A 17,578-nucleotide genomic window follows, 5' to 3' on the forward strand; every position below is an offset into this window, starting at 1 on the left:
GAATATTTTTTTTTTTTTTTGGGATTATATAAGATATCTGTCTATCTTACGCATACTGCTGTTTGGGAAGTTTGTTTTTTGATTTTTTTTACTAAAAGATAAATTGGTTACAAAATTTAAAAAAAAAAATTTAAACAAAATATCATATTAAATTTATAATTATTTTATTTTTCCTCTTATAAACATTACATTCAATCACAAAAAACCCAACTATCTTTTTAAATACCAAAAAAAAATAAAATCATTCAGCTTGCTTATTTTGAGTTTTCAAAAAATACTTTTCAGAAAATTCTACATTCTTATTTTTCGTGTTTTTTTTATTTTTACTAAATTTTTTTAATATTTTAAACAATTTTTTTACTTTTTAGACATACCTAACATAAATATACCTAAAAAGTAAAAAAATTATAAAAAAAATCTTTTAAAAATTCACTAAATACAAAAAATACAAGAATTCAGTACATTTTTTATATTTTTATATATTTATTAATTTCTTAAAATATTTTTTTACAAATTTTTTACTTTTTAGATACATCTAACTAATATGCATCTAAAAAAGTAAAAAAATTGTTTAAAATTTAAAAAATATTCACTAAAAACAAAAAAAAATACAAAAATTAAAAAACTCAATTTCCAAAAAACTTAATTTAGAAAACTCAAACTAAACATCTCACAACTAAAAAAACCTTAAAAAAAAAAAAAATCCTATTCCTAAGCACCCTCCAAGTATGAGTTTCCTCGCTAGAAAATTCAAACCTAACAGCTGTGGTTAAAATGGAGTATAGTTTCTCCTCATCATCGTTTCTCACAGTGATTTGTTGCCTGAACCAAACATGAGAAAGGGTAGAATTTTGTTTTGATCGTAGAAGATCGAAGGAAGAAGGAGAGAACTCTAAATAGCAAAGAAAACAGATTCGACTTCAGCTTCATGTTATGGTAGCTCTCTCTCTCTCTCTCTCTCTCTCTCTCTCTCACACACACACACACACACACACACACACTACTATCTCGCTGCTGTTTCTGCTATCTAAATTTAGCACAAAATATCTGAGCCAACTTTTCGATCTTTTTCCCTATATACATGTATGTATATTTGTATATAGATGGGTATAATGAATATGTGTGATTGAATTGCTCCCACATGCATTATACTGATTTTTCAATGAAGCTTTTATTTTGTGTGTGTGTGTGTTTTCGTTTTTCCTTTTGCTGAATTTCCGGCTAACAAATTTGGGGTTGGAGAAATTTAAGGGATTTCTCTGACAAATTTGGCGGTTTGTTATATTTTTCGTTCTTTTCCTCCCCTAAATCTGGGGAAAGCTTCACCTACCATTAAGTTTTTTTTTTTTTTTTTTTTTTTTCTGAATATTTTTTTTAAAGATATTATTTTGATGGACATTCTATTCTATTCTATTCTATTCCATTTTTTCAGTGGTTACATGAGTGTTTGGTTAGAATTTATCGAATGATAATTTTGACTGGTGGTTGAATTTCAGTTCCATAGGCTTGTGTTCTGTTAGTTTGTCTCCACTGTCTCAAATCTCAATAGAGAGAGAGAGAGAGAGAGAGAGAGAGAGAGAGAGAGAGAGAGAGAGAGAGAGAGGCACCCAATTTGGGCTTTAGGAGCTCTCTGGAACATGTCTCTGATTCCCATTTGTGTTATTATTTTCTTTTACTACCTTCAAGTTTCTTCAAGGTCAGCATAAAAATAAAAAGAAAAAAAGAAAAAAGAAGAAAGATAAATACATACATTTCTGAATTCAATAGGTTAGCATATGCCTCAGAACAGGTTAATATCATTGTCTCCATTGTTGTCATTGCCATCATGGTTGGTTTCGTTATCTTGTGTCTGCGGTTTGTATGGTTATTCCTTTTTCTTTCTTTAATGCTTCATTATGCAAAAAATTGCAAAATAGAATATTTTGTGACCTATTTCTGTTTTCATGATAATCAATTCAAGCAGCCTACCAGACAAGTTTTTTTGGCTTTTCGAACCAAACATGCTTAGGGTTCCTCGAGCCTTAGAAGTTGTATTCTATTTAGTTTTTTTTTTTTTTCCTTGATGAGTTTGAGGTTATTTTGTGTTCTCCCCACACACGTTCCTTTAACAGTCTAACTGGACCTTTTTCGTTGATTGCAAGCATTTGAATGCCTCATTTTTGATAAATGACTATTGTCATATTGGAGAATTTGCTAACGTCATTACTATTAGATGGTTCTGTTTTCATTTCGTAACAAATTTACTGTTTTAATTTTGAGTTAACATGGCACCTAAATTGGAAATTTTTTTCATTTGAAAACTCATTCACCTTATTGGATTTCCCAGTTGTTGTCCTTTTTGTAATAAATTTGCATTCTATTGTAGCTTACCAATTATTTGAAGAGGTTGTCAATGTTACGCGATCTTGGGTAGAACTCAACCCCAAAAGCTAGCTTAAGGGGTGAGGGTGCCCTCATGCTTATATGCTTAACATTATTTTAGTACTCGGGCAATGTGGGACTTTGCTTCACAGTCAAACCAATCAAACTTGCTCAATTGCACATTAGTTTGGCCCCCTCTACTCATGATTTCTGGGTCCACCACTGGTTATAGCACTCTTTGCAGTTTTCATCTTCACAAGTGATCCTGAATTAGGCATTTATGAAGCCTTTATTAGGATTAAATCCATTAGCTTCCTTTCCTGCTTAGAATGCTTGAGAAGACTGCCAAGATAGAGATGGCAGTGATACAACGACAATAAGTGGGGTTCATTATTGTGCTGCCTTTGTATGACATTTGTATCCTTTATTTTACTCTTCTTTATAAGATGGAAATTTCAATGTTTAGCTCATGTATTTCACTGCCAATGCCATTTTCTGTTTGGATCCATTTGTTTGTTGTTTCTCCTTTTCTGTTGGGAGGAGGGATACACACATCTTGTTTAATTCATTATAAGTATGATAAACCTGGTTAAAACCCACTTTTCGCCATGGTCAAATCTGCTTGTTACAGTTTTTTTCCCCATGCTTATATGATTTCTTTTGTAATGTGTTTAAATCAAGTCACGTTGAAGTCATTTCAAATGCATCATGGAGAAGCTTTCTTTTCCTCACCAGCATCAACATACCTTCTGAACTCATTGATGAGATCTAACCTTGTTGGTGAAATCATTTATTGTTGTTTGGGTCTTTTCAAATTTTTAGATGCCACCACCAACCCCCCCCCCCCCCCCCCCTCTTGTTCGTCTTAAGTTTACCACTGCTATGTTTATACTATCCTTATGGTTCCTACCAAGTCCCACACCTTTTGCCTCAATTTTTTATTGCAACTGTGATTTATGTAGCACATCTGACTGAGTTTCGAAGCTCCTTGGTTGACTAATAACTGCGGATAATTTGCCTACTAATTTTTATGAGGAGTTTAGTTTTGAATATCTTGATATCTTTCTTGCTAGTTCTTGTCCGACCAGCAGTTCTTGTTCTTTTACCAGCTTTCTTAACATGGACAGGCACAGCAAAAGATGCATTGTGCTCTTCAAAGAACCTGTAACAATACTCAGAAAATTGTAGACCAGGAAAACAATTCCACATTCAGGAAATCTTTGGAAGAAAATAATTCAAGAGCATCTTCAAACGTAATTTTTGTATTTTGTAATAAGCCATTTGATTTTTTTTTTTTTTTTTTTTGGTTCACCCGTCTTCATTTTGGCTCGTGTGACTTTTTCTTGTTATCAATGGATGTTCATGCTTCATTTCAGGACTGTGAAGTGTCTTCTCTTGCTTGGAGGAACTCTGATCATAGGTAAAACAAATTTTGGAACCTATTATCATGATCGGATACTGGTCACCTGTAAATCAGTTTGCTTATGGTATATATATATATATATATATTTTTCAGTTCCTGGAACATACAGCAAGTACTGTTCTATGCATGTCTATGTTTGGATGTAGAAATAGTAGTTTCTGAATATGATCATACAACATCATTATTTATATATATGTATGTCTCACATTTCAAAAAAGAAGAGTGGCATTATGGCCTACTGGTATCAGCTCTCCATGAGTGGAGATTCAGAAATTAAGTATTGGGGTCTTACAAACAGCTGTAAATTTGGTGATTTGGGAGCCTGAGCTATAGGCCAGGATCGGCAATAGATTGTCAGCAAGGGAGAACTATAAGAAGAAACAAATAACCATATTATTTAGTATAACTCTCGGTTCTTTCTCCCTTTATAAATTTGATTTGTTATTCTTTATTAATTTTTAGGTATACAATCTTCACCTTCTTCAACCCAGAACCTGATGGACACTGGAGAATTTTTGCACTGCCATTGCAATGCCCTGATCACACAGGATCTGGATCTCAGCTAAAATTGGATGGTCTCCATTTGGTTTCTCCATTGCTGGTTAGCTCGGTAAGCGTTGATCAACAAAAGGCACGGAGAGGGCCTACAACTGAGAGGAGTTGCTCTGTCAAGTCATTTACAGCTAGAAGCTTTTCTGGGTCAAAATTTCAGTATCAATCTCATAACAAAGGCTTGGCAAACAAAGTGAGTAGATGTAATGTGTTGCCAGGCAATTCTTCTTGCAAGACTCCTTTCAACAGCAGTGATTCCTCTGGTATGATCCCAACTGGCTCTAATGCTACTAATTCATCTGATATCTATCTTGCTAAATCCAAAGTAGACAAGGCTGTAAAAAGAAATTCAAAAAAGAAGGCAAGGAAGAAGGGAAAGCAAAACAAAAAGCTTTCATGTGATACTGGCTCAACTGACTTTGAATGTGTTCATGGAAGTTCAACATCTGAAACTGGTGTCAGTAAGAATACAGATTATGGGTTCAGACCACTTCAACATGCAACTAAATTGGCAATGTCATCGCCTGAACATAGTGGCCTGGACAATGATTCTGAAGGAAACGGTTGTGGCACTATAAACTATTCTGAAACACCAAAGGCATCCACATCTTACATTGATGAAGTCAATGTCTTGGAAGCTAACTTTATGCCAAGTGAACACACTTCACCCAATTCTGAAAATGGGGTTCAAACTGTTTATCCAGAGTTTTCTATCTTAAATGGAGTGCAGGATACACATTCTAAACAACTCAGTTGTTTCAATGATCAACGATCCAGTGTTTTCTCTGAGACAAAGGACTCTCCTGTGTTAGATTCTATTTCAGTCTGTTCAAATGGTGATGAAAGTATAAATGCTGGTTATGATGCTAAACTTTCCACCAAAGACAGTGGTGGAATTAATCTTTCAGAAGCTTCTAGTGATATTTCCAAAAAGGGATGTTTTTCTCATGGAAACATGTTAAATGGTGTTGAAGATTCCTATTGGCATACTGAGGGAACAACCTCCTGTGAGCAAGGATGTATCAGTGGTGAAATGGCCAGGAAAGGTAAGCAGATTAAAAGAGTGCCCAGGAATTCAAGTGTCTCCTGCCTAAGCACTGTCGGAAAGTTTTATGGCCACTCTGGAAAGGAAAATAATCATTCCATCTGGCAAAAGGTTCAGAGGAATGACACTGGTGAATGCAGCTACGGGTTGAGAAAAGTAAACTCGGCTAACTCACAGAGTGGTATTGGGTTGAAAGAGGTTCCATTCCTTAGAAAGAACTGTAATATTGCTCAATCTAGTATATTATCAACATGTGAAGATAAAAATCAGTCAAAAGTCAAAGCGTCTAGAAAGTTGAAAAGGAAACCTATTTCTGGGCTGAAACAAGAGTTAAACTATTATTCTAGAAAGGGACCTTATGCTACTAAGGCAAGCTCAAATGTGTGCCTGAAGATTAACATGCAACAGAATGAAGTATTGGATATTCCAGCACAATTTACTGGGCAAAAAGGATTAAACGGTGTTTCAAGATCTCGCTTTAAAATTGGTAGCCAAAAGAATGGATTCCAAACTAATAGAGTCAAGTCTACTACTTCTAAACCCATTCAAAACTTAGAAGGTCGTCCCAATGAGTTGGAGCCGCTTCATCATGTCTGTGCTACTCTTTCCAGTTTGAATGATCAAACTGCCAAAAGAGAAAGTAGCTCTCTATCAGGTTTCTGTGACCATCAAGACCAAACAGAGCTGCCTGACGGGCTGTCCACAGAGTACCATCTTCCTGGAGTTGAAGAAGATATCAAAATAGACAAAGTGGTTTGTTCTGTAGAACACAGTAAGCAAGATCACAGTTGTGGATCCATTTTGCAAAAATGGATACCTGTTGGAATTAAAGATTCTGAGCTTGCAAGGTCTGGCCATTCTAACAGTTCACTATTGGCCAATCATAATAAATCAGCCATGGAAAGTTGTACTTTGGAAAACACAGTGAGGGAAATGGCTTACGATCCCAACACTTTTACTTCTTCAATAAATGCTCATGTAATGTGCAGTGTACAGGATTCTAGAGATGACAATGGCTTACATTCTGAAGATGAATTTCAGATCGAGAAGTGTAGTAGTCAGAGTACATGCGCTCCGAAAGAGTCCTGTGTCAATCATGCTGCTGCAAAGTGCTCAAGTCATGATCTAATAGACCAAAATAATTCTTCTGTTGAAAATGATTCAAGCAAGATTGCAGTAGTGTTGAATGATGCCTATAGGGCACAACTGGCGTCTGAAGCTGTTCAAATGGCTACTGGATATCCAATTGCTGAGTTTGAAAGGTTGCTTTATTCTGCATCACCTGTTATTTCTCTACCACACAATTTTCTAAGCTGTCAGACTTGCTTGACTGATGAGGTATTTGGTGCTCCTCTGTGCAGACACGAGACACCCAACATCTCTTTGGGGAGTCTGTGGCAGTGGTATGAGAAACATGGGACCTATGGTTTAGAAGTAAGAGCTGAAGATTTTGAAAATTCAAAAAGATTGGGTATTGATCGTTTCGCATTTCGTGCATATTTTGTTCCATTCTTGTCAGCAGTTCAGCTTTTTAGAAACTGTAAGAGTTATCTTCTGGAAAGTAGTAGTAGGATTCCTGGTACAGAGGCTTGTAAGTTGGACAGAAGTTCTGAAGACTCCTCCAATAGTGGTTCTCTTCCAATATTTTCAGTACTTGTTCCTCAGCCTCTCGTTGAGGACACAAGCTCTCTGTCACCAAGGAATTCTGTGTGTTGTTCAGACACATCTTCAGTATGTATTGAAGGCAATGCAACTATTCAATTGGATGATTCTACAAGCTCTGATGATTTGGAGCTTCTTTTTGAATATTTTGAAGTTGAACAACCTCAGCAAAGGCGACCGTTGTTTGAAATGTAAGTGTTGTTTCACCATCATTATTTGTCTCCATGTTTCAGTTGTATGTTTGATAAGTCATAAAGGTTACTAAGGCTGTAATCCTTCTATATTAATGAATGAAGTAGTAGCATCCTTTATGTTGTAGCTGTTATATGCATAAATTTTATCAATGTTTTGCAACTACAAATCTTCTGGAGTAGTTGAAATTTTTCTTCTGCACCTAAACTCACCGTGCACAATTTTTTCGATACTAGTGCATGGTACTAAATTATTGAACAATGAATTACCGTCTGAACAATATTGCTTCTAATATAATTATGTGTTCATTTTCACTAATAACAATGTACGAGTTGTTATTTTCTACATATTACGACAGTTATTTTTTCCTACAGGACAAATGCACAATAGATGTTTACAACATATTATTTGATTGTTCCCATTGAATTTCCTTGTCTTTGTTATTCAAAAGAATGGGTGTGAGGAACTTTGCCAATAATTTACAGAAATGGAAATGATGTCTCATGTATCATGTCTGTCTGATGATCCCGAGGAGCTGCAGTTTGTTTACTTAAAAACTGCTTTTTGGTCAATGGTTTGAATTGATCTTCGTCCCAACTTGTTTTTCCAGGATAAAAGAGCTGGTTAGAGGTGATGGACCTTCACAACCCAGAGCCTATGGGGATTCCACTAAACTCGAGTCAGTGCCTCTAAATGATCTACACCCTAAATCCTGGTCAGTAATTAATGTGATCCAGGGTATTTCTGTATAATACTGTATGTAGTGAAGCAGATCAAACAAGCTGATTGTAGAACAATTATGTAAATAAATTATGATCTGAAAGAGAGAATTTCTAGATGCATCTGCTGAAACCATGCAATTTTCAGGTATTCAGTTGCTTGGTATCCTATTTATAGGATACCTGATGGCAGCTTCCGTGCGGCTTTCTTGACTTACCATTCACTTGGTCATTTAGTTCGTCGAAGTGGGACATCTGATTCCTTTGGTGTGGGTGCTTGTATAGTTTCTCCAGTTGTTGGCCTTCAGAGTTACAATGCACAGGTACACAATGGTCATGCAGTTGTAAATATTCTAACTGTCTTGGTTTCAACTTCTGCTCTATGATAGTGGTTTTGTTAATTCGTTAAGATATGCAGAAGATACTTGATCTGGTTCTTCTGAGAGGAGTGCTAAATTTCCCTTTGATGGAGCCCATGGCTCCTTGGGGTTGCTGATATCAAGCTTTGGCCTTTTAAGATTATCATTCTGTCATGCACTTGAGAATATTCATCCAGTTGTGAAGTGGTGTAAGGCTAGGAGTAATCACACCAAATATTGATTTAGTTGTGAAGGATGTCTCCTTATAACTAGATAAATCTTATATATATGTGAATTAGAATAGGAATAGTAAAGAAAGATAGTCAGACGTAACTTGTTGGAGTTTCAGAAGCTTTTCTCTCTAGGATAAGTAAAAGGATGATGGTCCTGACAAGCATCATTGATGGTTGACCTCATATTAGATCTCTTCAGAAGTATAGATGATTCTGCGAAGCAATTTCTTAGATTATGTATGTGGCTAATTGATGTAGCGCCAATAAGAACAAATAAGAAGAATAAATCAGAGGTCACAATCCCAAAATGATATCTCAATCTCCATTAATCAATATTCATATCAGTTCTAGTCTCCAAAACTATTACATAAGGCCATGTCTATAAGCATTCTAGAAAACCCTAATTAAATTAAAGTTAACAAAAAAAAAACACTATAATAATTAAGTCCTAACAAAAAAAATCTAATAAAATAATAAATGCAACAAATATAAAACCATGCCGAAATAAATTACTAAATCTTTATCCAATGCCTTTTCTATCCCCATCTTTTCTCAGTTGAAAGGGAAACTCTCATCTCATCCGGAGAGTTGTGAAGATAAAAGTACTCCATAAGATGAAGCTCGTGCTGGCGAAATTGTTCTTCACCCATATTGCATGTGATCAGTGAAGTACTTTCACAAGAAGATGAGAATGAGAAGCTCCATGGAAGAGAACAAAGTCTTGGTTATGAGCTGGTAGTAGGAACGGATCAACTCCTGTAGAAAAATCTACAATCGAGGTAGGAGGCTGCAAAGGGCCTTGATCAAGTAAAATATCGTCCATATGAATTTTGGACAAATATGTAATTCAATGGTAAATCAGTAAAATATGCATTATATCCATATTCAAGAATTGCACAAATATTTTCATTAAATATCAATGTCAAGTACTTGGAGGAAGAAGTAATGTGGTGTGAGGGGTGATGACAAAGTCCTGATGATCTTAAATATCTTCAAAACAACTGTTAAGATAAAGTAAAAAGGATCATAAAAACAACACCCAATTAGTACACATTAATGTGTGTTTGGGAGGAGAAAGATTGAGTACACACCTAACATTTGGCATAGTGCACAAAGCGGTTTCCCCGTGACTTGAACCCATAACCTCAAGGTTATTAGACCAAAGTTTTACCATTGAACTATTATTATCAGGCAAAGAAACAAAGTCAACTGACTGAGGAGAATGATCAACATTAACATCAAGTGGGCTCTCAGACTCAATATGTTCTTCCTAAGGTCACAATTAGTGGTGATTGGATCTCTAACTTTTTGAGCACTTTCAGATGACCAAATCATGCAGACATGTGAACATCATTCAAGTAATCATGAGATTCATAAGTGACTCTAGTCAAATGAGATGTATGAACCATTGTTAACTTGGTCAACATTGTCTTTTTCCAATAAAACTGCAGGTTCAGGGTGTGTATCACAACAGGATTATGGGAAGGTGCAACGACAGTCGAGTGTGTGATCCCTACTAGACAATTCGGAAGAAAATGGTTATATCAACAAACCTTTCTAGCTAGATAATGTTCAGCCTCTAAAGCATCTTCATAGGCATTTTCTAAAGTGTTGTATGAGGTGAATATCTCACTACGGATTTCAGGTCTCAACCCAAGTAGACAATGCTTAACAATAAACCACGATTCAGCCTATAGTGAGAACTAATCAACTATGGTTTAAGTCCAAAATTAAACTCAACCCCACTACAAATTTATTTTAGGTTTCAGCATGTTAAAATCCACCTCACCTACTCCACTAAACCTAACCCACTACACCACTACCACCTCCACTTCACCTACTCCTTACCTACTACACACTCACCCTCTTCTATATATAAGAATCATGAATCATTGTAATAGATATCAATATCACCCTACTCTCCACCTACTTCACCCACTTAAACCTACTCCACTAAACCTAACCCACTACACCACTACCACCTCACCTACTCCACTAAACCTAACCCACTACACCACTACCACCTCCACTTCACCTACTCCTTACCTACTACACACTCACCCTCTTCTATATATAGGAATCATGAATCATTGTAATAGATATCAATACATGAATCAATAATACAATTCTTTATTTCTCTTTATACATTAAATTTCTACATGGTATCAGAGCCATAAGATTTAGGCCCGTATTTTGTTTTCTCACCGGCGGGCAGCCGGCCGGCAACCTTGCCTCCGCTGCCCGCTGGAATTTTGTACACATACCTTCACTTTCCTGCCTCTTCCAACTTTCTTACAACTGTTGTCCCATAGATGGGCTTCATATCTACCGGTCCATCTATGCCTTGTGACACCTCTATACTGTGAAGTCCTCTGTCCAAATGCATCAATGGACTTCCTATGGACAACCTGCTTCTGATCAAGCTTCTCAGACCCTCTTTTCTTCCCCTCCTTGAATGGTGTTTGGTACACCTCATGGCCTCTAAATGCATAGTAATCTGAGTATTGCTGGGCTAATAACGAAGGCCTCTCGAGCAACTGAGATGGGGCTTCATATTCCCTTGCCCATCCAGCATCCATAACCATCACTTTGTCACAGTCCATAACTGTGGGTATTCTGTGAGCTATGCTGATTATTGTAAACGACACAAAGTCCTCGCGAATGGTTTTCTGAATGACAACATCGGTCTGGGAGTCGACAGAAGCCGTTGCTTCGTCCATAAACAGAATCTTGCTGTGTTTTAGCATGACTCTCCCCAAGCACAGAAGCTGTCTCTGTCCCACACTCCAATTGTCTCCGCCATCAACCACTGATGCATTGAGTTTTTCAGGCTTTGCAGCCACAACATCTTTTAGTGGTACTATTTTTGTGCGAAGGGACAGAAATCATCACATTTCTCACCTTTTTTTCTTTTATTTTGTCCTCCACTTTACACCTCACATGCCTTCTCTCTGTCTAAACAATAATTTTCCACCATCTCCCTCTTTTTCTACACAATATTTTTGTACCACCGCCCACTCCATGATACCAATATCAAAAAAAAAAAAAACAAAAAAAAAAAAAAAAAAAATTTCATTCCAGTTAATTTTTCTGCATTACCACACCTACCATTCGAGTTTGCCAAACACACTTGCTTTATTCATATCGGGACTCACCCCGATCACCATTTTACATCAAAAAAAAAAAAAAAAAAAAAAAAAAAAAAAAAAACAAACAAACAAACAAACAAACAAAAAACAAAACAACCGCACCCACAGTGGGATTTTTCTTCTCTACTCTATTGCGGGTCTCTTCTTCTTGCTTTTCTCTTGATTGTCCCGTGACTGCCCAGCCTCCATGCTTCCTAGACCACCAAGCAAGTTGCCTCCTCCCTGCTCCTCCACTACAGCATATGGCGGCCCTCCAAATCGGAACATAACGGTGGCCTTCCGCTTCAGCTCCTTGTTTTCTGCCTTTAGCACACTTATCTCTGCTCGCGCATCCTTATACATGCGTTGGAGCAGAGCCAGTTGGGCGTTTACATGCTGCACCTCATTTGTCCTACTCTGCAGCCGGTTCGACAAATTTGTGACCGCCGTCATGGTTTCCACACATGACTTCAGAGTATACTGATTGGCCTCAATATCAGTTTGCACCGCCATTTTTTGCTCCACCGACCGCATCGGAAAGTTCAATGGAGCAAAACCAGAGGTGTTTGGTTGAGGTTCACTGGCCACCGTACCAGTTATTTCTCTTGTGGGCTCGTTCAGTTCTGGAAAGAGCGTGAGCAGGTTCTGGGTAGCTGGACGGGAAGAAGAGGCCATGTTTTTGGGTTGCTAAGTGTTTCAGAGCAGGGTTTACAGAGTGTTTCAGACTGCCAAAATTCAGAGGTTTCCAACTGGTTTGCACAACCTCTGCCTCAACCTTGGTTATATAGCCGAGGCAGCCACGCGCATCGCGCGCCACTTGCCACCAGCCGACAAACGGGCACGCAAGCCAAGGCGCCCACGTGCCTCGCCATCATGTCCGGCACACCTTTTGATGACTTGGGCACGCCTTTTGATGGCACGCCTTTTTATGGATTGGGCACGCCTTTTGATGGCACGCCTTTTGAAAAATTGGGCGCACCTTTTGAGGATGCGATCCTTTATGGGTCCGACAAGACTCTGTAAACTGTCCCGACATTGATTCCGGTTAGTTTCTACAAGGGTCCGATAAGACTCTGTAAACTGTCCCGACATTGATTCCGGTTAGCTCCTTTATGGGTCCGACAAGACTCTGTAGACTGTCCCGACATTGATTCCGGTTAGTTTCTACAAGGGTCCAGCAAGACTCCGTAAACTGTCACAACAGTGTCTGTTACAACGGTCCGACATGACCCCGTAAACTGTCTTCTACATCGGTCCGACATGACCCCATAAACTGTCTTCTACATCGGTCTGACACGACCACACAGTGTCTGCTACAACGGTCCGACATGACTCCATAAACTGTCTTCTACATCGGTCTGACACCACCATCCAGTGTCCTCTACACCGTTATGACACCACCATACAGTGTCCTCTACATGGTTATGACACCCCCATACAGTGTCCTCTACAACGTTATGACACCACCATCCAGTGTCTTCACCAATGGTCTGACACGACCATACAGTGTCTCTTATCCTCTTTTATTTTTATGTATTTTCTTGTTTTGTTACTCTCTCCAAACTCAAGTTGGTTAGTTCCTATCCCCCTTGAGTTTGCGGGGGGCTGTTAAAATCCACCTCACCTACTCCACTAAACCTAACCCACTACACCACTACCACCTCCACTTCACCTACTCCTTACCTACTACACACTCACCCTCTTCTATATATAGGAATCATGAATCATTGTAATAGATATCAATATCACCCTACTCTCCACCTACTTCACCCACTTAAACCTACTCCACTAAACCTAACCCACTACACCACTACCACCTCACCTACTCCACTAAACCTAACCCACTACACCACTACCACCTCACCTACTCCACTAAACCTAACCCACTACACCACTACCACCTCCACTTCACCTACTCCTTACCTACTACACACTCACCCTCTTCTATATATAGGAATCATGAATCATTGTAATAGATATCAATACATGAATCAATAATACAATTCTTTATTTCTCTTTATACATCACCCTCTCAAATTAGGCTTACTGTGCACCTCTGTTAATCTAAATATCATGTTCTTGAGAGTTTTCTTTTCATTGATTAAAAAAGCTTATTGAAAATGTGCTCACTATAAGTTGGTCAGAGACAAGTCCATTCTCAAGGAAATATTGATGAGTTTGATGTCATCCTGTTAATTTTTCCATTTGAATGTACATGGATTTGACTTATTTAATAGCTCTGTAATAGGGTTCATTTGATCAATTTACTTGTACTGGTTACATCAGTCACTTTCCCATAAATTCAACAACAATTACTGAAGGCCATTGGAATGTCCAATATAAGATAACGGAACTCTGAAAAATAGTGTCAATGGTCATCTTGATTCTCCCTCTCTATGGTATGACAAAATAATTTACAAACAAATATGGCTCTTATCCTCGCAGCTGCCTTTTTTGTCCATTTACTGAAATTCTTTCTGGATATTAACTAATGAACTGCCCTGTATTCACTGAATTTTGGTGTGCAGTTCAGGTATAGATGCTAAATTTGGCTTTTGGTGACATCAAGAATGTCTTATAAAATACTTACTGTAAGTTTGAATGGCTAATGGACAGGGTGAATGCTGGTTCCAGTTAAGGCAGTCTGCACAGTGCCAGACAACAGAAATCCCAAATTTAAATCCTTCTGGAATTCTGAAGGAGAGGTTGAGGACACTTGAGCAGACGGCATCTCTTATGGCAAGAGCTGTTGTAAGCAAGGGGAATTTGCCATCTGTAAACAGACAACCTGATTATGAGTTTTTCCTCTCTAGGCGTCGCTGGTAACCACTACTGCAAAATATGTTTTGAGATATGAGTAGTATGAGTAGTTCCTTTTCCCTTTCTGCCAAAAGTTTTCAGGCAAATCAACTAGAAACTAATCTCAAATAGGAATTACAGGGGTACCTTTACTTTACTCCCCTTGGTCCAAACCGTGGTATTCCCAGCTCTGTGTGTAATTTTGTGCACGGGCGCACACGCGCACACACCCATATATAGATAGATATTGTAGAGGAAAAATACTATGTTCAGGATTGGAAATCTCTCTTTTAGGTGATAGAAAATCAGACCCTCGGACAATCAATGTCAGGTTCTGCTGACATTGATATTGATTTAGGTGTTATTTGGATGCTTTAATTTATAGTGTACGTCTATTTTAGAGGAAAAGTGCTACATTCAGTTTTGCTTTGTTTCTTTCCCTGCTTCTGGGTTCAGTTTGATTTGGGTTCAGGTACTTTTGGTATTGGGAGTTGTATATTGATAACAGGAACATGGTCTTCTGCTCTTCTAGCTAGGGGAATGTGCTGTGCTGTGATTGGTTTTATCTATCAGCAGGTCAAACCATGAAAAGAAGAATTCTCTGACAGATAAAATTATTGGTATGAATGAAAATCTTTTTCCAGTGGTTCTTGGATCTCCACTTCACTATTTCTTAATAATAATGCTACACTTGTGATCTTTATATACGACATTTAGTTTATTATCTTATGTGGCTCATTTTGAATATTAGTGAATACATAAAAATGGTTAAGTGTAGCATTTTGTATTTCTGAATTAGGGTTAATTACATTAGTCCCCAAAGTATGTGATATGTTGCATTTTAGTTCCCAATCTTTTAATTGTTCCACTTTGTGCCCTATTCGGCAACCCCCCTCCCCACTGCAACCCCTTTCCCTACCCTCCTTCCAAAGACCCTGCTCCCCACTACAACCCTTGCCCCACCCTACCCCACCGGTAACACCCTGCTCCCCACCACAACCCCCCAAGTCTTATGGTCGTTGGGTGTGTGTGTTGTGTTGCAGTGGGTTGCCACTATTAGTGTTGTGGTAAAAGGTTTGCATATTATTGGTGAGAGATTTGAGTATTTGAGGTTAAATAGTAAAGGAAATTTGTATACCCTAACGTTTGGTTGGGAGACTTGGGAAGTGATTTGGAAACAGAAAGGGAAAAGGTGGGTGAAATGTAAATAAAATATATTTATATTTCATTTAATTTTACACCTTTTTCCTTTCACTTTTCAAATTTCTTCCTAAATCTCTCAACTAAGCACAGCGTAAGTAGGAATAGTTTTTGGAAGGATAAGTTTGAGTGTTTTTATACAGAACATTTAAGTGTAAAGGTCCTACAAGCATCAAGAAGCTTCCTGGCTGTAAACTATTAGAACATGGCGTAAAAACTCAAGAAGAGGCCTTGGAAAGTTGACACTTCGTCTTCGATTGAGTTGAACCACTATAGCTATTTCTCTTACTCTATTTAATATTTGTGTTCTCCCCATTTTCTTTGCCTTTATTGTATATACAAATAGCTTGCAGTTAGCTCACTTGACACTTGCAATGTACTTTGTTTGGAAAAAATTAAAACCCGATTCACCACCATTTTTGGATTGCCTATCTGGGTAACAATTAGGCTAAGTTTGGCATAACCTAAATAATACAAAAAGTCAAAAAGTCACTATCTTATTTAAGTCATATCATCTTATTTAAATCACATCACCTCTCTAACACATCACATCAAACCCAATCCAAACCCAACCCAACCCATATAAGTCAATAAGTCAAAAAGTACATTTTTTTAGAACATCCAAAATCAACCCTTAATATTAGAGTTTGGACTCTTGCATTGGACTTCGCCTTCTTAGAGTAAACATGGCAACTATAGTACAGTTCACTTCGGGATGGTCAATCATTAGTAGAACTATAACTATTGAAAGGGTTAGAATGAGGATTCACATCCAATCCATTGACCCCATTTTTTTTGGACAACTAATCCACTGACTATGAGCTTTGGATGGTGTCATTATAAATAGAACACCTCTGTTACCTCTGTTTGAGGTTCCCCAAGACCAAAACTGAGTTAAGATGGGATGAGAACTTGAAACTTACTCAAGTCAATGCCAAATCCACGATCCTATTATAATGTGCTTCAGGCCCAAATAAATTAAGTAGAACTCCATTCGTGTGAGTTGGCAAAGAAAAATGTGGACTAGAAATCAGTCACACATGAAGGTACAAATGAAGTTAAATAATCTATCATTAATAGTAATATGTTTGTTCACATGTTCTCAAAATAATAAAAAAATATATTTGTTTATTACGTATAAGCCTTTTAAAATGAAATCGAATGAATCCATTTTTAAGATGTTTACTAGATTTAGCAAATATTATAAACAACTTGAATTATCAAGAAACGATTTGTACTAATGTTGAAATGGTAATTGATGAGTCTTTGCCAAGGAATTGAAAATAAAAAATGACAGTCATTCAAGAAGCAGAAGACTAGACAATATTTAGTCTTGATTAGCTATTGGGATCTCATGACTTGTTAAGATAAACAACGAAAGAGACAACGAGGACAATAACAAAAAGAAAAGACTGAGTTGCCTTCAAGTCATCCCTTAAAAAAAGGATGCAATCAATCAAGAAAGTAACAAGACAAATCATATGCTACGAATGCAAAGAAACCCAATCACATAAAAAATTGAGTCCCTTGAAGCCAAAAAGCCATGGAAGAAAGGCAAAAAAGGCAATGGTAATTGCTTTCGAGAGAAAGTGATGCTAGCAGCTTGGAAGACAAATGAACCAACAATTAAGTAGACAATCACTGCTTTATGAGGAAGGAGGATGACATATGTAACGATCACTTTACTCATGACAAATTACAAAACATTTTTTATGAGTTGCACATTGAACTCATAAAAAAAAAGCATTCACCGCTTCTCTCACTCAAGAAAATCATCCTTTAAAAAATGAAAATAGACTTAAAAAGGGAAACAAGTGATTTGAAAATTGAAAATGATGATTTGGCCCCCCAAAAAAAATTTGAAAATTTGAAAAATTTTATTTCAAAATTGACATAAGGAAAAGA

General features: G+C 37.3%; 1 protein-coding gene across 9 annotated transcripts; it reads left to right on the forward strand.

Moving 5' to 3' along the window:
• Positions 1-672: 672 nt before the first annotated feature.
• LOC114318129 (uncharacterized) lies at positions 673-14,881 on the forward strand. Of its 9 annotated transcripts, none has more exons than XR_003648929.2 (8): positions 703-936; positions 3,489-3,614; positions 3,738-3,781; positions 4,247-7,234; positions 7,846-7,950; positions 8,103-8,277; positions 9,103-9,325; positions 14,291-14,881. XR_003648929.2 is itself a non-coding variant. In XM_028264984.2 (8 exons), exons 1-8 carry the CDS (start codon positions 934-936, stop codon positions 14,498-14,500), a joined length of 3,552 nt encoding a protein of 1,183 aa, XP_028120785.2. In that variant the 5' UTR covers positions 703-933; the 3' UTR covers positions 14,501-14,881. The 9 variants fall into 9 exon arrangements, 8 of the variants coding, with proteins under 8 accessions (XP_028120783.2, XP_028120785.2, XP_028120784.2 ...); XM_028264984.2 differs by lacking the exon at positions 9,103-9,325 and having other exon boundaries at positions 4,247-6,643; positions 6,743-7,234; XM_028264982.2 differs by lacking the exon at positions 9,103-9,325 and having other exon boundaries at positions 673-936.
• The last annotated feature ends 2,697 nt before the right edge of the window (positions 14,882-17,578 follow it).

The sequence above is a fragment of the Camellia sinensis genome, unplaced genomic scaffold (genome assembly GCF_055761805.1).
Source record: "Camellia sinensis isolate YWXY unplaced genomic scaffold, ASM5576180v1 Unanchor13, whole genome shotgun sequence".
Classification (NCBI taxonomy): domain Eukaryota; kingdom Viridiplantae; phylum Streptophyta; class Magnoliopsida; order Ericales; family Theaceae; genus Camellia; species Camellia sinensis.

Coding starts and splice junctions, on each gene's coding strand:
- LOC114318129 (XM_028264982.2), top strand. Junction 3,615..3,737: donor ATTCAAGAGCATCTTCAAAC/GTAATTTTTGTA, acceptor GCTTCATTTCAG/GACTGTGAAGTGTCTTCTCT. Junction 8,278..14,290: donor TTCAGAGTTACAATGCACAG/GTACACAATGGT, acceptor GCTAATGGACAG/GGTGAATGCTGGTTCCAGTT.